This window comes from Marmota flaviventris, chromosome 6, assembly GCF_047511675.1.
Source record: "Marmota flaviventris isolate mMarFla1 chromosome 6, mMarFla1.hap1, whole genome shotgun sequence".
NCBI lineage: Eukaryota > Metazoa > Chordata > Mammalia > Rodentia > Sciuridae > Marmota > Marmota flaviventris.
The window spans coordinates 63,448,320-63,471,833 of NC_092503.1; the positions used below are offsets into that span (position 1 = coordinate 63,448,320).

The following is a 23,514-nucleotide window of genomic DNA, read 5'->3' on the forward strand; positions in this document are numbered from 1 at the left end:
GGTTTTCCAATTTATTGGAGAATAAGTTTTCAAAATAGTCCCTAAAGATCTGCTGAATTTCTGAGATGTCTGTGGTGATTTGTCCCTTTTCATCTCTAATTTTATTAATTTTTTTTTCCTTTTCCTTTTGGTTAATTTGTCTAAGGTCTTATCACTCTCGATTATCTTTTCAAAGAACCAACTCTTTGTTTCATCAATCCTTTGTATTTTTGTTTTATTCTCAAATTCATTGATTTTGGCTCTGATCTTAATTATTTTCTTCCTCCTACTAGTTTTGGTATTGGTTTGTTTTTCTTTCTCATCTCTTTGAGATGTATCATTAGGTTGTTTATTTGGAATCTAATTTTCATATGTAGGCACTCCTAGCTTAAACTTTCCTCTTACAATTATAATTCATAGTGCCCCAGAGGTTCTGGTGTGTTGTGTCACTCTTCTCATTTGAGTGTAAGAATTTTTTAATTTCTCCCTTGATTTCTTCTGTCATTCATTCATCATTCAAAGTGGTATTGTTCAACCTCCATGTGTTTAGATAGTTTCTGTAGGGTTTTGGTGTATTGATTTCTAATTTCATTCCATTATGACCTGATAAGATGAAAGGAATTATATCAGATTTTTTGTATTTGCTAAGAGATTTTTTGTTATTTTTTTTAGTTATACATGATAACAGAATATACTGTGACATAATTATAAAAGCATAAAATATAATTTGTTCTACTTTAGCCCCCAGTATTTCCCCTACCTCTCCCTTCCTCCCATCCCCATTTCATTCCCTCTACTCTACTGTTCTTTTGGCTAAGAGTTGCTTTGTGGCCTAAAATATGGTTTATTTTGGAGAAGGTTCCATGAGTCACTGAAAAGAATGTGTATTCAGCTGTTGTTGGATGCAATATTCTATTGAGGTCTGTTAGGGCCATTTGATTTATAATATTTTTCAAGTCTAGAGAGTCTTTACTGAGTGTATGTCTGGATGACCTATTTGATAGTGAAAGTGATGTATTGAAATTACCCAGAATTTTTGTACTGAGGTCTGTCTGGGGCTTCAGTTTGAGTAGTGTCTCTTTCTTGTAATTAGTTGCACCCATGTTTGGGGCATAAATATTTATTATTGTTATATCTTCTTGTTTGATTGTCCCTTTACCAATATGAAATGACCTTCTTTGTCTCTTCTGATTAATTTAGGCATGAAATCAACTTTGTCAGATATGAGAGTAACTATTCCTGCTACTAGCTATAGTAGCTATTTCTGTGGCTCCATTCACAAAGTATATCAATTTATATTCATTCACTTTCATACTGTAGCAGTCTTTGCCTGTAAGGTGTGTCTCTTGCAAATAGCATATAGGTAGGTCTTGATTTTTAATCCATTCTGCCAGCCTGTGTCTTAATTGGAGAGTTAAAACCATTTACATTTGATGTTATTATAGACAGATATTTATTAATTCCTGACACTTCTCATTTGATTCGCTACTCTTCAAATGAGATGTGTTTTCTTTGTGAGCTCTAAGAGGTTTTTTTTTAATTTCTTCTTTGTGCAGTATTTTTTAAAATGAGGTTTTGTAATGCCAGTGTAGTAGTCATAAATTGTTTTAATTTCTGCTTATTATGGAAGGTTTTTATTTAATTTTCAATTTTGAATGATTGCTGTGCTGGATATAGAAATCTGGGTTGACAACTATTTTCTTTCATGACTTGGAACACTTCATTTCAAGCCCTCCTGGCTTGTAGAGTTTGTGCTGAGAAATCAGAAGTGCTTCTGATTGGCTTGCCTCTATATGTGACCTGACATTTTTCTCTTGAAGCTATTAAAAGTCTATCCTTGTTCTGTATGTTAAGCATTTAATTATAATGTCTTGTGGAAAGGTTCTTTTTTGATCTTGTCTGTTTGGGGTTCTGAATGCCTCCTGTATTTGGATGTAAATCTCATTCTAAGGTTTGGAAAACATTCTATTATTATTTCCCTGAAGAGTTTATCCACTCCATTAGCCTACATCTCAAAGCCCTCCTCAATTCTAATGATTCTTAAATTTGGTCTCTTCATCTTGCCCCAGAGCTCATATATATTCTGATCATGGTTCCTTTTTTTTTTTTTTTCTTTAATACTGTCTCAGTGTTCAAGACTGGCCACTTTGTCTTTCACCTTTGTGATTCTGCCTTCAGCATGGTCTACTCTCTTTAAAAAACTTTCAGCTGAACATTTTATTGATTTATTGACTTTCATTTCCAAGATTTCTGTTTGGTTCTTTTAAAATATTTCTATCTCCTTTATTTCTCATTCATATTCTGTACTGACTTCCTTAATTCATTTCATTGTTGTTTTGTGTGTGTGTGTGTGTGTGTGTGTTCTCTTGGAATTAATTAATCATTTTTATATATTTTTAAAAATTCCTTATCTGATATTTCATCCATGTAAATATTTTTGTGATCATTTGCTGATGAATTATGACCTTTAGGAGGTATTGTGTTAGCTTGCTTTTTCATGGTTCTTGTATTCATGTGTTGTGTTTTATGTATCGTTGGAAGGAATTTCTCTTCCACTCTTATGTGTGGACCTTTTTAGGGTACAGTCTTCACTTGCCAAAGTGTCCTCAGTGATAAAAATTGAAACCCCCCCCCCCCCCATAGGTGTGGTGTCCGCAGCCTTTGTGTTATTTCTCTCTGTTTTTGCTATAGCAGTGTATGTCTTTAGATGGGACCTGGGGGTTCACCCCTAGCCATTTCTACTTGGGGCCTACTCAATTAGTTTGCGTTTTTGTCTCTTCTATTCTTTGTTTTAAAGTATAGCTGAAGACTGAATATTATTAATTTGCTGTGGAGCAAGGTGTGCTGTCTTTTGGTTGAATTTACTTTAGCAGCAGAGTTTCTACCCTGAGAACTTGTACTGTCCCTATAGGTTCCCAGCATCCCCACAGAATGGGGGGAAACAAAAATAGCAACAACCAATGCAAACAATATACAGCATTACACTAAATATATGGTTCCTACTATGTCGTCTACAATATTAATTGACACAAAAACCAAAATGGTAGGGTTAGCAGTTGTCAACAGCAAAAACAGTAAGTAGCTATGGACTATGTCTGGCATTAAAACAAACAATAGGTGTCAACTATGTTATCCCATCAGTAATAACTGCAACAGCATTAATGGTGGAGGGCAGGAGTTTTAGAAACCAATTAGTGCTAAAAGATAGTAAGAATATAGTTAATCAAGAGCAAAGAAAAATGTGATAGGAAGGTAGAAAAGACTTTACAATTTCAAAAAGTGAAAAGAGAATGCAGAAGAGATGTAGTATGTCATGGTTATAAGAAAGGAGGAGAAAAAATAAAAGTAACAAAATAAAAGGAGAGTTAAAGAACAATAGAATTTGACTATTAGCAGAAGAAAAGAAAGAGAAACAAGTGAAAAACAATATAAAACAAAACCAAAACCTAAATATACTAATCAAGAACTCTAATCCTCAAAAAAAGATAAGGCAAAGAAAAATAACTGCATTTTAAAAAATGCTAAAAATGAGAAAAAAAGAAACAAATATGTGTATGTATCCATTAACCAAATGTGCGTGCGCGCGCGCACACACACACACAAGAAAGAAAGAAAGGAAAAAGATTCTTAATGAAAAATGAAGGAATTATTTCCACTGAAGTGGTCAAAATAGTCAGTGAGAACAAATGGTCACTGTCTATGCCCAAATGTCTTTTTTTTCCATTTCTTCTTGAGCTATGAACTGAATGCAAGAGCAAGGACTAAGGGTTGCTAAACCTTCCCTCTTTTTGTATTGCTCACCAAGGTGCCAGTTGGAGTGGCCTAAGATGGAGTCTGGTTCAAATAAGTCTCAGCTGGATGGGAAGTACTGTCAGTTGGAGTTTTGTCTGCCCAGACCAGACTGATGACAGGGTGGGGCTGCTGCAGAGTTCTAACAGTGGGATTCCGCAAGTGGAGCTTAGGTCTAATCAGGCCTTAGGGGCTTCATTGGATGGTGTTTGCTCTGGAGAGAGTATATCAACACACCCCTAAGGCCTGGAAGTTGCAGATCTCTGTGAGAAGTTTGGATCTCCAGAACTTCTCAAGGATTATACTTGGGTGAGGGAGGCAATCCTTTACCCCTTCTTCCCATGAACGCAGCCTTTCCCAGTTTTAGTCCTTTAGTGTATTCACACCCACCTGTTCAGATTCCTTACCCACTTAAGCTGGTCATGTGAGTTAACAGACTCAATGGGGGGAAGTGAGTTGGGCTCCCTTTCACTTTTGCAATTTGAATCCCTCTGGGTAAGATATTCTGTGTGCCTGTTCTTTTACCCTTCTTCTAGGTACACCCTAGATCACCCAGCAGGCCTTTCAAAGAAACAGTGCACAGTATAGCCTCTGGATCAGCTAAGGGCAGGCTGCTTTTCTGATCTCAGGTGCTTCTGTGTGTTCTTCCTCCCTCTGTGCCAAATAAGTGCCACTACTGATTCTGACACAACTGGCTTGGCTCCAATGTAGTCTTTTTTTCTTTGTTTAATGTACCCAAATTTCTGAGTCTCTCAGACACTCTGACAATCCAATATTTAGTTTTAGTGAAATTCTTTTTTCACCTACCTCGTAGAGAAACAGTTCTCCTACTGCTTGAATCCCGTGCCATGGAGCAGCTAGGAATGCAGTCTTCCTCTAGCTCACCATCTTGAAACTCCCTCCTGAAGTCCTTGATACATTGTAAAATATGCATGATATACATAAGTATAACTCTACTAAGCCATTAATCTGGACTGTCTAAAAGTTAAATGTGAGTATAATAAACAGATCATTTTTTGTTATTTTTGCTTAGAAGTCTAGAAAATGAGAAGTTATAAAGTTTAAGGGTAGCATTTCTTTATAAAACTGTCCATGAACATTTAAATTCATGCCTTCTTTTACCTATTAAAGTACCTTTTTCCTTGTAAAAAGAAAAGACATTAATAATAATTCTTTATAACTGTATGGCACTTCCTATCTGCTTACACTGAACTTTTACGTCTATTGTCTATCATTTTACTGACTAAAACTATTTTTGAAGTTGAAATTGTTCATTTTAGAGTTAGTCACTGGAGCATCTTAATATTTGGAGGCTTCACTAAGGACAGTAAGGGGAATAAATTTGCTAAAAAAAACAAATAGGAGGGCAGTAGTGAAAGGAGGTGAAATAGTCTTCTTTCTATTGTAATCATTGCAATATGGTGTTTATAGACTAATTCCTTTGCAATTCTTTTGTGAATCATGGTAAATTGTCAGGAACTTTGACCCATGAGCATGCTTTTCCACTGTTTTTGTCTAATTGTGATAAACTGTTCACACTGAGCTTGTCTCTTGCTTTTGTACTTCACTCATAACCTGTTAAAATATTTTACCATTTACTTTGACACCTTACTATCAGAAATGGTTATCATGTGATCTATTTAAATATTTATTATGTGTTTATTCTTACAGTGGGGTACTAGGTTAAGAAGCTACATATGCTTTCTCACTTCGATGAGTTGTTAATTTATTACTAATAGTTTTCCACTGGGCTTTGAAGCTGCTGAACAGTGTTAGTAGGTAGATTATAGGTAGAATGTAAAAGAATTCTTTATGAATGCATATTTATCAAATAACTGCATTTACTTAGAGTATATTTTGATAATCTATAGAAGAAATTATCATGGATCCAGTCACTCCTTAGTGAATTCCTTTCTGTAATGATTTAAATAAGACTGGTTTTATTTGAAAATTATAAAACATTTGAAAACAAATATGCTGACTTGCATTATTAAAGCTATAACTATTTAAATTATATTTTAATCTTTAGAACTGTTTTTGTGATTCTGCTGAATGAGTCTTACAGAACTAACCAATAGAATTTGCAGACTTGGGGATTCAAGATACTTTATGTCTTAAATAAAAGGTTTATAAGATTTTACTTTTTATTTCTGAATATTTTTTTATAGTACACTTAATGTAATTGATTCATTCATTTGCATGCTCTAGTTGTGTATAAGTGTTGCAAGTACTTATTATGGTGGAATTGTTTTCTTCTTTTAAGGAGGGATCTATAAACTTTTTCTGTGGATGGCCAGATGGGAAATATTTTACACCTTGCAGGCCATATGTCTCTGTCATGAATAGTGCAAAAACAGCCACAGACATGGGCTGGGGATGTAGCTTTGCAGTAGAGCACCTGCCTACCATGGGTGAGGTTCTGAGTTCAATCCCTAGCACCAGAAAAATAAAAATAAAACAAACAAACAATAGCAACAACAAAACGAGCCACAGACAATACATTAATGAGTGGATGTGTCCGTGTTGCAGTAAAACTTTATTTACAAAAACAGCAGTAGATAGGATTTGGCCTGTGAGCAGCAGTTTGCCAATTCCTGCTCTAAACTGTTGAGTCTGTGATTTCTCCAAATAAGGCCATTTTGTATTTGGAAATAAAGTGTAAATTTCTTCATAGTTTCTCCTCTTTTCTTTAAAATTAACAGCAATATTTTGATTCCAAATACTAACAGTATAGAGAAAGAATATTCTAAAGATACTTTGGAAGGGAATGAGTTAACTGAATTTTAAAAAGATATGCAACCTGTTTCTATAGATGTGTTCTCTCAGCACATCTGAGTATGCCTTAGTCTCTAGCTTTTCACTGATGAGCTCTGTGGGAGAAAGCCACAAAACTGGTAATTTGTACTTGCTCACTTCAGTGGTAGCTGTCGACCCTTTTATCTTCATTCAACTCCTTGTTAAGTTCCTCACAGTATCTGTTCCTTTGGTCATCACCTTGTATCCCCATCTAAGTCGTAGCATTTGATCTCACATCTCTTATTCAGCAAAGATGAGTGATGTCATCCAACATGAATCTTCTTTTGTTCTGTGTTCCTTTTCAAGGTAAAGATAAAATATCATAATTCCCTCTAAGATTACATGATTTTCTAATTCCCAGTTTAATTTGTAGTCTGGTTAAGTTGTTTTAACACCAGAATAATTATAGTCAGTCATGAGATTCTTTTCTGACTTAAAAGTTCTCCTAGAGAAAAGAATACATCTACTATTCCACAATATGTTTTCCAGGTACATATGAATAGTCTCTTAGTTCAAAAGGTAGTTACTTTTGTGCCTTAAAGTTACAATCTTTAGGATAGACAGTAAGTAATAGATAGTCCTCTAAGGCATTCCAGGCAAGTTAATAATGGTTATTTTTGACAATAAATATTTTTTTTGTTTTATTCTTCTTTTTAATTAGAAAAACTGATTCACCAGGGAATTCATCTAAAACTCTAACAAGAGCATCTTGTTATCTAGCCTGGGGATGTCTAATCAGAACTGGGTAGCAGTATTATAAGGCTCTCTCCAGGCCGTTTTCAGGGTTTGGATGAAAGTCTTAAGAGAAAGGAGCGGTTTTGGTATAGGCAAATATACCAAGAGTACATCATGATTTGGCATTGACCATGCTTCAGGGTCAGAACTAAGCTAAGCCTATTGCTGGTTCTGCAGTATTCCTAGTTCCTGTGCAGATCACTGCACCTTCAGAAGTCCTAGTTCAAAACAGAGTGATCTACAAGATCCTGAGGGAGGAATAAAATGTCTAGGTTGGAGGGTGAAGGTTGAAAGAAATAAATTAAAAGCATCTTTTTTAAAAGAAATAAAAATTATGCAGTATAAAGAAACTAATCAAGAACAAGTAGTTGTAAAAAAGGACTGATTAGAAACCTAGGAAATAAATTGTACTTATTGGAATTTTAATTCCATAGATGAGATAAATTCTAAATTGGATGCAGAGATTTGCTAAATTAGAAAAGAAGTTTGAGGACTGTACTTAAGTTTGTAAAAATTGTGAATGTCAGATACTGCTGTAAGTTCTTTATATTTGTAAAATACACACCAGTTAATCCTCAAAGCTACCCTATTCATTCATTTAATAAATACATATTTACTGTGTTCCATACACTATATTATTTATCTCTTGTTATATATTTATTACTTTGAAACTTAGTGGTTTAAAACAACTTATATTTATTATCTCACACATAATCTTGGTAGTGTTTTATTAACTGGGTAGTGTTGACTCTAAGGACCATAGAAAGGCCTCAAAGGAAGCTGCCGCCAAGTTGTTACCTGGGACTCCAGTCATCCCAAAGTTTGACTACTAAGGGATCAGCTTCCAAACTCACTCTCATGACTATTGGCAGAGCTGTTCTTTAGCTCTTGGCCAGAGGCCTCTGTTTCTTTCTACATGAGAGTCTCCATAGGTTGCCTGAGTGTTCTTATGATATGGCACATGATTAATGGAGGAAAAAGGGAAGCTAATACAGGACCCACAGCCTTTTTACAACTGAATTAGTTAGGGTTCTCTAGAGAACAAAACTAATAGAAGACTTATTACTGTAAGCAACTGGCTCATGTGATTATGGGGGTGGCATGCCTCAAGGTCTCCAGGCTGAGCTGGCAAGCTGGAGACCCAGGAAAGCTAATAGTATAGCTCCACTATGAAAGCCAGCAGGAGTCTCAGGAAGAGCTGATATTCTGTTTATATCAAAGTCAGGACAAAGCCAGTGTCCCATTTTGAGAGCCATCAGGTGGGAAGAATTCTCCCTTATTTAGTTAAACAAAAGGGAAGGCAATCTGTTTTACTCAGTCTGTTAATTTAACTGTTAAGCTCACCCCAAACACAGCCTCATATAAACACCCAGAATAATATTTGTCCAAATGTTTGCAAGCCCAGTCAGGTTAATAAATAAAATTAATCACAATAACCTAATATCCAAAGTGGCACGCCATCACATCTGCTATATACTGTTGGTTAAAAGTAAGTCACTAAATCTATCACACCTATTACAGGGAAAGAAATTAAGCTCTACTCTGAAAGGAGGGAGCCTGGAATATCATATGGACTTTTTTTTTAAGCCACTGTAAGCACTGTAACTTGGGAAATTGTAATGTCCATTGAATATCAAAGTTCAGAAGAAAAACTGGAAGGAATGGTAGAAAAGTAATGTTCAAAAAGAATTGGTAAGAATCTGCACTTCTCATGAAGAACAATATGAGTCTTCAAATGAACTCAGAATATCAAGTAAAACTAATGAAAATTAATCTTGAGTGCTTATTTGGAGCTTCTAGCAGGGAACTCAGCTATTCATATACCCTTGATCAAAGAATGGTCCTTCTCTATTGAGGAAGGTCATCCTCTTTGAGTACACAGGTTCAGGAAGAATGTACATGGAGTGGTGAGGGAGGAAGGGGACACCCCTCTAACTAGCCAGATAAGCTGAATCAACCCTTGCAATCAATGGGGTAACAAATGTCTCAGCCAGACCATCCTCACAGCTGAAAATAAATCTTCCTAGACACAATTTAACAAAATTGTGATCTTTAAAAATAAAGAGACAAGAGCTATTGGCGGTGGTGGGGGTGGGGAGAAACCACTGTCCGCTGTGCACAAAAGAAGACAATTAGATTGGGAGTAGACTTCTTATTAAATAACAGTGGCTAATAATTAATGGAGTAATATTTTCAAAGTAGTAGAAGAAGATAACAGTTACCTTTAAGTTTTAAGCTTGGCTAAACTTACAGTCAAGATTGAGGATAAATAACATGTAAGTTGTTTAGCTTTGTGACTCAAATTTCTCACCTATAAATGGTAATAATGATTATAGTTCATAAGTTATTATCTGTTCTGTTCACTGCTATATCCCAAGTGTCTGATACATAGTAGGCATTCATGACTATTTGTTAAGTGAATGAATGAATAGAGTTGTTGTGAATTTTAGTTAAAGAATTTAAAATCAGCAATGCATGACTTATCAATATGTACTCAGTAAATAATTGTTAAGATTTTACCACCCGTTAACTAAAAGAACTGTTTAAAAAAATTCTGTGAGGAGGTATCAAATGTAATAAATAATTATAAAAAATGATAAGATGCCAGTAAATTAATTAATGATTATGGGGTGGGGGGAGAAAGGGTAATCTTTTTGTATTATTTTGAAAAAGGTAAAACCAAAATTTAGAAGGTGATTCTTAAATTGATGTGAAAGAACAAAAAGGTCAAAAACAGCTGAGAGTGTTGAGGAATGAAGGATGTTTACCCTACTAGATTTTAAGGCTTATTACAAACAATAATGAGACTTAAGAGTTGGTGCAGGGAAAGGCAAATAGACCAGTGAAACAAAATGATCCAAAAGTATACACACACATATATGGAAATGCAACATATGACAGAAAGCATCACAAATCAAAGGATAAAGTAGACTTCAATAAATTGAACTGGACAAGGGGTGAGGATGAAATATTATATTCTGTCATATATAAAAACTGTTCATTAAGAACTTAATGGCAAAATGAAGACTTTAAAGCTGTTATTTTATTAAAAAGAATATTTTGTTTTGAGTAAAGAACTGTTTAAAGGGGCTGGGGTTGTGGCTCAGTGGTAGAGTGCTCACCTAGAATGCACAAGGCACTGGGTTTGATCCTCAGCACCACATAAATGTAAAATAAAGATTTTGTGTCCACCTAAAACTAAAAAATAAGTATTAAAAAAAGAACTGTTTAAAGACAGCAGAATGCAGGCATAAGGGAAAAAAGATTAATATGACCACATTAAATTTTAAAATATGCACATCTCAAAAGATCCTCTATAGAGGATCAGATTTAGAGAAGGTATTTGTAATAACTATAGCTAACAAAGATCCTATATATGCATACACATATGCATATATCATACTTAAAGAATTCCTGAAAATTAAGGAAAAAACAGCCAGTGGAAAAATCAGCAAAGAATATAATTATGTAATTTACAGAGCAAGAAATATGAGTGGCCAATAAACATATAGAAAGACTCTCATCCTCACCAGTGATCATACTACTTAAAATTATACCATTCCATATTCATCAGAGGGATAATTGTTAGAAGGGATGAAAAGACAGTTGTGTTGACAAAGATGTAATAAACTAAAAATACCACTTATTTAAATTAGTATGACTCAAATATTAAATAGAGCTATTTTGCTGAATTGTATAAAGTAAGAGCATACCAAAACATGTAGAAATTGTTACTCTGAGGTGTGCTCTAGAGAAATGTTCTTCTATATGGACAAGAAAGTACATTTAAGAATGTTTATTATAACACTTTTGTAATAGGGAAAATTGTAAACAACTGCTCATCAAATGAGAGTATATGTTGTAATTTATTTCTAAAATGGAATATTATACAACATTTAAAATCAGTGAACTAGAACTATATGTAGCAACGTGGACAAATACCTTACAAAACAAATGAGGAAGATGAGAAATACACATATGCATATACCATGAATACCAATATTAAATACTAACTATGGATGTATCGAGTGTAGTAAAATTATATCACCTGTGTGTGTTTTGAGGTGGGGGGTATCTCCAACATAAGTGGCCTACCACTGAGTTTTAAAAATTATATTTTAAAGTTATGTTTCCTAGGCTGGCCTCAAATTTGCTATCTTCCTACCTCAGCTTCCTGAGTGTCTGGAATTATAGGCATGCACCACAGTGCCCAGCTTCAAATATGTTTTTAAACACCAAGTCATTATAAAGTTACTTATGAGGAACTATATGTATGGATGGAGAGATATAAAAATAGAGATATTAGTAAAGAAGGCAAAATGTTAGTTGATAAATTTGAGTATTGACTACATGGGTATTATATTGGATCCTATACTTGTCCATATACTTGAGATTCTTCATAATAAATCATTTTAAAATAAACCACAAAACATGGTTCATGAACTATTTGTAGACCTCCACATGTGTATGTATATATTTTTTTAAATTTAAAATTTCTTACTCTTTAGAAAGTCTCTAATGTATTCTGGGTCTTGCTCATGGGAAAGTTTTATAAAACAACTTTCTTATAAGGATTTGTTATTCTAATAAAAAACAAATCAAATGTTCTATATTTGATAGTAAGTGAGAATGGCTTAAATATATGGAGAACTTCAAAGTTAGTTTATCTTAATATACTGTTTCTAATGTTAATATTCTAAGAGCTACATGGGATTGTCTTATAAATGTTATGGTAAAACAAGTATAAAATCAATGTGAACTTTTTTTTTTTTTTGCTTAAATTTAAAGAAATGCTCAAGAGGGAAGTAATTAGACTAAAGTCTAATATTCCTCTGGATCTTATTATAACCATTAATATATATTTTTGCTTTAAATAAACTGATTTTTATGTAAAATTCTTTCTTTATTTTCTCAATGAAAATCTTATCTGAGATTTGACTAAACGTTTTGTGTTACCATTGACACATTCTTCACCCCCCAGTGTGTTCAGTAGCTGAACATATTATGTAAGCTTTAACCTAGGTTGTATAAGAGCTCAATTTTGTTAGATATAATTTAGGTCAGATGTTTAAAAAGTGATTTTGCTGTGTAAGTCTGAATAGTTTTCTCCTTAATTTACAAAAGAAATGCTAGAAATTTGGATATTTTACATTGCTTTATTTCTTTTTACAAATTTTCATTGTAGGTGTGCTATAAAATAGGATTTTAAAAATATTTGAGACTGGTATGATTATGTAGCAGTCTAGCATATCTTTGGGTTTCTTTAGTGGTGAGACCGTTTACATTGGACAAGTTAGATGGGCTTAAATGGCAAGAACATGACTAGAAAGTGCATGTTAGGTACATTTCAGTCAGCATGTTGCTACTGACAGGTGCTCAATGGTTGTTGGTATCCTTGTCAGCAAAGAGAATCCTTTGACATTAAAGTCACCAGCTTAGTCCTGATTTGGGGTGACTCTATTGGCAGTTCCATCAGACTGCAACTGATCAGTGAATGTCAGAGCTGCTGCTGTTTTTCAGGAGTGTCACTAGGCCCCTGTGGTGCATGCACGTGTGCACTCACTCTCCCTCTCTCTGCATGCTCGCTCGCTGTCTCTCATTCTGTCTTTGGAGGGAGGGGTGGTTTAATTTGTCTTATAACCAGGCTTTCAAATTGCTTTCCTCTGGGAAATAAACTGAGAGGTTACAGGGAATACAGTATCTTTGGAGCATGCAAAACCATATACAATGTGATGACTTACATGGAGACTAGTAATGATTACCTTGACTCCAAGCCAATCAATGGTGGGCGCACCTGGGGACTCATTAAATGGCATTTGTGGAATCTGTAACTTAGATTTTGAGCTGTATTTCAGGAAAAGCAGTGACAGCTTTTAATGTCTAATTGACCTCTTCTCTTTGTTTCACTTTCATTCACTTTCCATATTTGCCTCTGATGTGGTCCCCGATGGCAGCAAACAGCACTGCTCAGCATTTTGAACTTCTGTTCAGAGCTTCAGCACCTCAGTTTGGGCAGTTGTGTAATGGCAAGTATTTGAAAATTCTTTATATTCAATTGCTTTTTCTTTTTCTTCCCATGAGTGAATTTCCTGGTCCACTGCACCCAACATTTATCCACAGTTTCTGACTTATGGTTAACTGTTTTGTACCCCACTTTCAAACATTTTTCTTCAATTGGCGAGGATGTCTTTGAAACACTAACATTTATCAACAAGAGACATTTATCAACAAGAGTAAGAAAAGTACAGAGGGTGGAAAAAGTTCAGTTCTGCCCAAGCTAGCTGTTATCACAAACAAACTATTTACCTCTCTGGGTTTCTTTACAAAATAAGATATCAGTCATATCCATGTGTTAATAGTTTAATAATTTTTTACAAAGTTAATTTTAGTTTTTATAAATTCTTGGAATATTTCCAAGAAATATTGATGATAATAGACTTTTTTGTTTCTATAGAGTTTTTTATTTATTTTAACTGTCCTACTTGGCAAAATAAAAAGACCAACACCTTATATTAGAACTCAGTTGTTTTTGAAATTTTTACTCTGTGAAATCCAGAATCCTAGGAACTCTTAGACTAGATAGATAATTTCTAAAATTCTTCAAGATTCAAAATTGTGATTTCACATACCTCCATAAGAAGTTGTGAGAAAAATTAATTTTTTTTTCATCTAAACTACTTAATTATGTGGCTTACAAATAACACTGAGACTTACAAGATAATTGATTCTTGGGGTATGTGTATGTGCGTGTAAATACTCACCAGAAATGAATCTTACTGTGGAGCAATTAATTTCTCTTCACTTTTTTCAATACCTCTATCCAGAGCATATTTAGGAGATCCCCAGACCAGTCCAGTTTTGTATCCACTCAACAGAAAGACATGAATAAACAGTTCAGTTGCAATGTTCCAGAGAAATTCTGGCACCCTAGACTTGGAATCAACAGGCAGCATCTCTGACCTAAAAGACATTTCATTTGAGCATCTTTTAGAGCTTAGCAATGGCTTCAGAGATCTCCCAGGATTTGGTAATGTAGGCTAGGCAGATGTCTCTTATAGTAACATATTTACCTCCATTGGTCTTTATCCCAATGGTCTTTAATCCTGGCAGTTTGCTCTTATTAAACTACAAGCATTGTCTCAGTCTGTCCTAGTCTTTTGAAATAATTTGACTTGCAGTAAGGAGAAACCACAAGTTTCTCCTTACTGCAAGTCAAATTCTTACCTTTGTAAGCCATTTCATAGTTTTCTTTGGATCCCTGTAGTGGGTTTCTAGATGAGCCCATTGATAGCTGATGGCAGTTTCTGTGACAACAAACCAGCCACTTGGATTTTTGAATATTACTAGCCTTCTCTTGTTAGATTGGTTACAAACAAACAACAACAACAAAAAACCCTGTTTAACTAGATGTTGCTTATTCTGCTTCTTATTTACATTCTCTTAAACTGGAGCAATATTCCCTAGAAAAGCAAGCCTCTAGCCATAGACACTTTTAGAGTTGGAATTATATATAGTTAGATAGTTAGAATTACATGTATTTCAAATTAGCATTTTTCTAAATTGGTCTATGGAAAATTGGTCCTGAAGGATATTCAGTTATAAAAAGGTAGGTATGTAAGGGTACAGTGGAGATTTATAGTCAAAATTAGGAAGTGATATTACTGAGTCCTCCTCTTGAGAGTTTTAACTTGCAACAAAGAAACTCTTGCCATCACTAAACCCAGTGTTTTCTAACCTTATTTGACTATTGAACCTGTTTTCCTATGTTACATATATTAATATATACTATACTTTAGATAAATAGGCTATTTTTTAAATTGAAGTATATAGTTACCAGTAAGATTGTTACCATTGTTATCTGTTTGTTAACTATCAGGTACTTGACAGAGGAGTTCAGAAATAATGCTAATATTGCTGTTAACATCATGATTAGGGCTTCAATAAGTGTCATAGAAATACTGTTTTTATTTCACAGTAGGGCCAGGGTTCACCAGGACAGTGACATGCATAGCCCTTGGTTGATAGTTTAATACCATGCTTATCTCAGTTTCTTTCTTATCAAGTTGATCAAAAGTCAGGATGTTTTACTGGATGTTTTATTTTGACTATCCAAATGGTAGCAATTTACAGATTTGTGTTATTTATGAACCTGTTATCCTTACAGATAGAGCACTGTATTGACTTTGCACAATGCTTATGATTTATTATTTATCTTCCCTGATCATTTTCCTAATAACATACTTTTTCTGTATTGAATATAGTGTAGATACAAATTAATTGTACCACTTTTTTTTTCTGAAACTAATCTTTGTGCTACAAGTGCCAGCTTGACAGATTTGCAGTGATCAGAACTTCTGAAGAATAATATCTCACCAATAACAAATCTAGATATTTTAGTCACTGCCATAGACATTTTTGATAGGATTCTGAAATTTTAAATTTTTTCTGTCATTTGGAAAGAGAATTTTTTAAAATTTGTATTGGAATAACTGATTATCTCTTCAGTTTAAAGTTATATTATCCATGGTAGTGGAAAACAATGAACAAATAGATAACAAAGCCCTTGAAAAGTATTCAGAAGTTTGCTTTAACCATTAGTTCCAGCTCTCTCTCTCTCTCTCTACCAAATCTTTTAGCCAAGTTTGTAAGCAAATGTATTGGTTACAATTAGGTTCAAGTGCCAATGATAGAAAAACTCCAAATGACTATGTTTAAACAAGAGAGTTATTTCTCTTTCATATAATGAAGTGCTGGAAGTGAGCAACCCATGCTCTACTCCTTAGGCTCCCAAGAGGTCCTGACCTCTAGATCACTGCTCTGCAGTCTCTTTATGTCATACATTTGATCTCCTGGTTTATGGTGAAACTCCAGCCATCACATCTCCAGGTCAAGCAGCAGGAATGGAAAAAGACATAATACCTTCCTTTATGGACCCTTTCCAGAAATTGCATGCCTTTTGAGGACTCTTTCCTATTATCCAGAACTTAATACTTGTAGTTTGAAAATTGGGGAAATATAGTTTTTATTCTGGACAGCCTGAATTAATTTTGCCCATTTATTTGTCTCTGTTTTTCCAAAAATATGTGAACCAAAAAATGTTTTTTGTTTACTTTTGTTCCTGGTTTCTAGAGTGGTGCTAGTACATAATAGTAGCACAAATATTTATTGAAAACTGAATAAACCAGTGAACATAAGGAAGTAATCATTATAAATCTTCACTATTTTGTTTTCTTTTTGTCTTCTCGTAATAACTTTGATACCTGATCATAACAAAATCAAATGAATCTCCTAAAAGAATATACTTAAAGAAACATTATTAAAGCATATAAAGCCCAAGATCTGAAATGTTAAATCCTTAATTAATAGCTGCTTATCCTATAATGATGACATAAGTATTGGATACCTTCAGTAACTGACAATGATTAATGTTATCATTATTTTTGTGTTGTATTTTCAGTCTGTAAAAGCCTCACTTAACCCAGAGCTGCTATCCTAATGAGTACTATTAGAATTTCCACACAGTTTTAGAACCTGCCAAGGTGCCACCTTCATTAAAGAGATATTATATACCTATCTAACTATATTTATATATATAAAATAAAAGATACTAGGCCTAGTGACCAGCAACAAGGTCAAAATGGTAGGCATAAAAGAATAGCACATAATCCTCCAATTCTCCATGAGAGATTGAAGACTTGAGATTGCTTTCAGATTTAATTCATAAATGTCCTCTGTCAGTTCTGTTAAGTGGAGTTTTAAGTAAGTGATTACTCTTGCTGTTTTGTGAAATCATGGCAGATCTGTAAGATGAATGGGTAAATCTATATTAACAAGGATGTGGGTATATTTACATGGAAGCAAACAATAAGAGATGATTAACAATATTCTAACAAGCTCTAAACAGTTTGCATTTCTGAGCATAACATATAAAAGCTTGGAATTGTTTGATTTCCAGATTGAAGACTATGATGTGATAGCTAGCATGATAGGAGCCAAGTGTAAAAAGCTCCGCACCCTGGATCTATGGAGATGTAAGAATATTACTGAGAATGGAATAGCGGAATTGGCTTCTGGATGTCCACTTCTGGAGGAACTTGACCTTGGCTGGTGTCCTACTCTGCAGAGCAGTACCGGGTGCTTCGCCAGATTGGCACGCCAGCTCCCAAACTTGCAAAAACTATTTCTTACAGCTAATAGATCTGTGTGTGACACAGATATAGAAGAACTTGCATGTAATTGTATCAGATTACGGCAACTGGACATATTAGGTAAGGATGCAATATATAAATTTTTTTGAAAGCCTGTTTCCTTGACATAAAACCTAATATCATATTTTTTTCAAGGAAACCACAAAGAAACGTAACAAAATTTTTCCCAAGAAGACTGCTTGGTTTGATAGAAAATATAAGAAATAAGGAATAATTATATATATATATATATATATATATATATATATATATATATGTGTGTGTGTGTGTGTGTGTGTGTGTGTGTGTGTGTGTGTATACACACACTTAAGTAAGTTACAACTGTATTGTTGAACATGTCACAAGTTCTAAATAACTATTAATTCTTGGTCTAATTAGAAGAGAGAATTTAGGTGAACTGTGTTCTCCATTTTTCTTGAGGAGAAATGAAGAAATGAATCCATTTTAAAATGAATTCAAGTTAGATTTTCTTTTAAAGTTTCTTAATGTTGAACTGTTAATAAAGGAATGTTATGATGTCTCCCTCCCTGCTAATTTCAGTTTTTAGAAATAGTTCTACCCTGAGGCAGATCTCTTGAAAATTCTTTCCAGTTCTGGGATTCCTTGTGTCCTTATTGCATTCATCAGCAAGGAGCCCTTTGAGATGTCATTACTTACTTCTTATCTTATTCAAAGGTGCTAGTGGTGCCACTGTAGTTGTCATTGCCCACACAACTGGTAATTTGTGATCTCACATAGCACTTGAACTGTTTTCTGGCAGTCTGTTACTACTAATTTACAATTGATTAGTCCATAAAGTACATGTGTATCCCTTCCTCTTTATTAAACATTCAACAAAAGGAAAACCTGAAGATTCTCAACATCTATGTTTATAGTTTCAGTTAAAATCTCTCCACATTCAGGTTTATGATACATTTGTGATGCTGCTTATGTTGTTGCACATTACTTATTCAAACTACTTTTAGGCCTCTCATGTGCACACTTCGGATTAAATACTTCATCTGTGTGATATTTTATTTGATCTTCACAGCTCTGTTTTCATAGGTGAGGGTACTGGCACCCAGTGGTTAATAAATGGCAGAGAAAAGGTTCAAATCTAATGTCTTTGGTTCCATAGTCAGTACTTTTTTTTTTCTTTTTTTTGGTCACACCATAACTACTCTATGGTTATTTCTTTTCCATCCTACCTATCTTTCCTATTGAATTGTCCTAAGCCTTTTGTAAGATAAATATTTCAAAAAGTTCAAGAAAAAGCTGTGAATTCACAAGAACATGAGTTTCACTTCAGAAGATAGTGCTGTTGCTGGTTAAAATCTATTTTTTATAACTCCTTCCTCAAAAACAAACAAACAAGCAAAAAACCATCATATACTGACTTGCACAATAGCCAATGTCTGGAGTAGATACTACAGAACTATGAAAGTGTCAGGAACACTGATTCTAAGCAATGCTCAATTGTGATGAGCAGTGGGGTTGGTTGTCAGGTGATCTAAATTTGGCCTGTTAATTGTGTGGTTGAGGGAGTATAACTCAGTGGTAGAACATTTGACTGCAAATGTATGAATAGTTTTATAGAGATGTAAAAGAAAAATAAGTATAATGACTCTCTTTGGGAGAATCTGTTCTAACCACTGTGTTGCATTTTCTTTACTTCTGTTGTTGTTTGATTTTCTTTCATTTTTAAGTGTTATAAGGCTTTTTTGAAAATAAGGATTCTCAGTTCAATCAAGGCAATAGTCATTATTTTGTCATTGCTCGATAGAAGTGTTAAGTGGCATACCTGCTTCACAGTGAAAATGCTTCTCATCAGTACAAAGCTGAGTGAGTAGTATATTCCTTCCTTTAAAGAGATTATAACTAGGGGCTGTGGCTGTGGCTCAACGGTAGAGTGCTTGCCTCACACATGTGAGGCACTGGGTTCAATCCTCAGCACCACATAAAAATAAATAAATAAAGTAAAAAGATATTGTGTCCATCTTTAAAAAAAGAGATTATAGCTAGTAAGAAGGAGAAAAACAATCATAATACAAGCCAGAGGCAAGTCCATTTTAATGGGGCTCAGAAAAAGATAGCATATATGATTACAGAATAAAGGAAGTTTATTATTATAATTAACCTTTATTTAAAAGGTTAGTAGATATTTTAAAGACATCCTTGAAAAGTGATGAGGAAATGGGAAGGGATGACATTGTAAGCACAAAGAACAGCATGAAGCAAAATATAGCAGTTGATTTTCAGACTACCTTTAGAGAACAAATCATCGAATTTAATTGTATATATCTATTTTGTTATTACAATGAAAGCTTTAATGGAGAATTTTGAACACTGGGATGAAAAAATCTGCACAAAATTAAGTGAGGAATAGCTATTATGGGATTTTTTTAGTTAGGAGAATGAATGACATATTCATGGCCACGTTTTACCTGGGAATGCATAGCAAGTTGATTGGAAAAGGAAGAGATTAAAATCAGAGAAATTTGTTGCAGTAATCCATGTAATGAGGGTCCAAACCAAAGTGATGGTATTGGGAATTAACCAACAAATACAAAAATACAAGCTACTTCGGAAGCATATTTAAAATTTAAATTTTAAAGTTGAGTTCCTTCACAGAATTCTTTAAGGCTTTACAGAACTCGTTGTTCATCAGGAAACTCAGGTTCTATTGGGCAAGACAAGCAAATAACAATCACAATCCTGAGTTTAAGAAAACGAACAACTAAGTGTCTAGGGTTGAAGTTGTCACAAAACAGAAAACCAGAAGCCCACTTAGAATAACTTAAGCATAAAGAAAAGAAAATTATTATAAAGATATAGTTTTATCGCTTAGATCCCATGAGATCTCTCTTCTTCATTCATTCCTCCTCCCTCTCCCTCCCTTCCTCCCTTCTTACTTTTCCTGTCCTGTATGCTTTAGTTCTGTCTCCTACCCCACCCTCTGCAACTTTGTATTCACAGACTTTTATGTGTGCTTTTCCCTTGACTTTTCTTGTTTTTTCTGATCCTCATAGTCACCTATGCTTCTCTGGGTGTACATGGCCAAATATAACAGGTGCAGCCCACTGTTACCTGTCTATAGAAATAGTAATTTGTGGACATTGAAGGCTTTGCCCAATCCCAATTCTAAATTCCCAGGGGGAATCTGGATTGATTTACCTTGGGACCAGTCACAGATGGTGACAATAGAATTTAGCTCTGGAGCCCACAACAGGGAGGGGAATAGAAAAGAGTTACCAGAGAACGAGGCTTAAGTTAACATTTCAGAAATCCTAATGCCCTTCCTACTAGATGTATATATATGATGATTGTGATTGTTTCTCCCCAGAAAAGAGAGAGTTAAAGCAAGGTATGTTTTACAACAGATCATCTCTTAGAATCAAGTGATATTTGGTATTTATTAAGTGCCTACCATGTATCAGATGCTTTACATAATTAATTTAGCATCTAACTAAATATCCCATGATTGCTTCAGTTTTAACATGGACTAAAATAACTCATCACCCATCACCTACCATTCACTGTAAAACTTATCAAATTTTGTTATATGTATTTGTTTTCAATGCTGGTCAGTGAGTTCCTGAGGCAGACATGAGTCTTATTCATCTTTGCATTTCCAGTCCCTAAAACTGATACTCAATACTTAACAGAGTAGTTGCTCAGTAATTACATTGCATGGAATTAGAGGTTGAATTATTATAGACATTGCTGCCTAATTTGACCTGTGGGTTAAGGAAAATGAGATGTGAAAAACATTTTACACTAGAGTGATAGAAGTAGGAAAGTCTAGATGAACTGATTAGAAGGGGTCAGAAGTAGAAATATAAATGGCAGGTAGATGACTGACAATATTCAGATCCTGGATGCCACATTGCCTAGGAAAACTCAATGATTTTTTTTGTTGTTGTTGTTGTTATTGGTTTTTTTAGTAGAACTATTTCAATATGAAGACTTTTATTTTAAAAATGCTTTTAATTTTTAAAAGGACATTTATTTTAAGTATATTTTAAATAAAAAGGGACTAAAAATAGGACATTTATAATATTATATTTAAGTTATTTTGTTTGATTTTGTTTTTTCAAACAGGAACAAGAATGGTAAGTCCAGCATCCTTAAGAAAACTCCTGGAATCTTGTAAAGATCTTTCCTTACTTGATGTATCCTTCTGTTCACAGATTGATAACAGAGCTGTATTAGAACTGAATGCAGCCTTTCCAAAAGTGTTCATAAAAAAGAGCTTTACTCAGTGACTTAATATATATTATGTCACTAAAAGTTGATATGCTTTGTAAGGATTTTATTTGGGGGTGGTTTGGTTGTATCTTTTGTTTTTATAATGGTGAGAATTAAGACATTTGTGGATTTTAAAGAAAAATATGAAATTTCCCATTGAATCAAGTAAAAAATGTGAAGAAATGTTCTCACAAAATACTGTAAGCCATTTTCATCAAGAATATGTTAGTCACTGATATTATTTTTACTTTGTGTTAAAGTGGAATTATGTTTTAATCAATAATTGTGTTAATAAAAGAATAATATGAAAACATTTTTAACTTATTTTTAAAGGGACACTTTAAGCATTAAAGTATCATGATATTTATGCAAAAATAAAGTTTTTTTCACACTTCATGTAAGGATGCCTCATTAAAGCTTTATGACTCAGCATATATTTTGTCTGGTATATTCAAAATTGTCAGAGCTAGTTGGGGAAAGAGACATGTTTTTCCATCTAAGTTTTTTTTAAACTGTTCAACAGGAAAATAAGTTTTTTTTCACTTCTAATATTTATCTGTTTCATTACTAGATGTTGCCAATATAAAAATCTAGGCATTGGGGCTGGAGTTGTGGCTCAGCAGTAGAGTGCTCGCCTCATATGTGCAACACCCTAGGTTCGATCCTCAGCACCACATGTAAATAAATAAAGGTATTATGTCAACTACAACTAAAAAAAAAAAATCTAGGCATAAGGAAGAATAAGAGGTGAACTACTAATTGAAATAACTTTCTGTTAAACAGATGCCATGAAAATTTGCCAGAGGAAAAGGTTTAAGGCTTTTGAATTACATGTAGATTTTAATTACATTTAAAAATCATATATGTGGGTTTTAAAATTTTTTCCTGTGCAATAATAACTTTAATGATTAGAATTCAGCTACAGTTAAGGGGTGGCAAGAGAGAAAGGTCAAAACAACAAAAAAAGCAAATATTATTTATTAAATAGTGAATTGATTTAATTTTGTTATTAAGAAAGTAGACAGAAAATATTTTGTGGCATGGAAAGGTAAGGCTGTTTTGAATAACAAACTAAAACTGTGTAGTGTAACAAACATTATTTGCCACTAAAGGCAAAAATGTTCTACAGTGATCCTATAGAATATGCTGTCCAATTTTTAACTTTAGTTAAATCTAAAATACATTTTCTCATTTGCACATGTTCACTAGTCACATAAGGCTACCTACTAGTTATCATTTTGGACACACAGATATAGAACATTTTTATCATTGCAGAAACTTTGGGGGGTGGGGTGGGGACAGGAGTACTCTTAAGTTTCTTGTTATAAGAGCTATTCATTTAAGAAAAAAGCACATTAGCTCTTAATATATATCTTTAAGCAAATTTTGAGGGTTCTGTCAATAGTACATATATTGAAACACTTTTTCCCTCAAAGTTCTTAAGCTAGTAAATTTGGCAAATAGTAGACATTCAGTATATATTTACTGAATGTAAATAAATAAATAAGAATGTTATTTGTATATGCTATTGACTTCTAAAATGTCAGTTTTAAACTGTAAATTTTAAAATTTAATAGTACTATTTAATCTTTTGTAAACTATAAAGAGTATAATATGAAATTTAAAACATTAAAACATTAATACAAGCTGGGCATGGTGCCCTATGCCTGTAATCTCAGCGACTTGGGAGGCTGAGGCAGGAGGATAGCAAGTTCAAACCCAGCCTCAGTAACTTAGTGATGTCCTAAGCAACTTGGTGAGACTCTGTCTCTAATAAAAT

General features: G+C 33.8%; 1 protein-coding gene across 3 annotated transcripts in view; it reads left to right on the top strand.

Moving 5' to 3' along the window:
- The window catches only part of Fbxl4 (F-box and leucine rich repeat protein 4), a 97,048-nt gene extending 75,003 nt beyond the window's left edge, over positions 1-22,045 (top strand). For all 3 annotated transcript variants that reach the window (XM_071613194.1, XM_071613193.1, XM_071613195.1), the window contains exons 7-9: positions 13,254-13,325; positions 17,255-17,567; positions 21,588-22,045. In XM_071613194.1, coding sequence (XP_071469295.1) covers positions 13,254-13,325; positions 17,255-17,567; positions 21,588-21,751 — 549 coding nt within the window. In that variant the 3' untranslated portion in view covers positions 21,752-22,045. The remainder of the gene's footprint in view (positions 1-13,253; positions 13,326-17,254; positions 17,568-21,587) is intronic.
- The last annotated feature ends 1,469 nt before the right edge of the window (positions 22,046-23,514 follow it).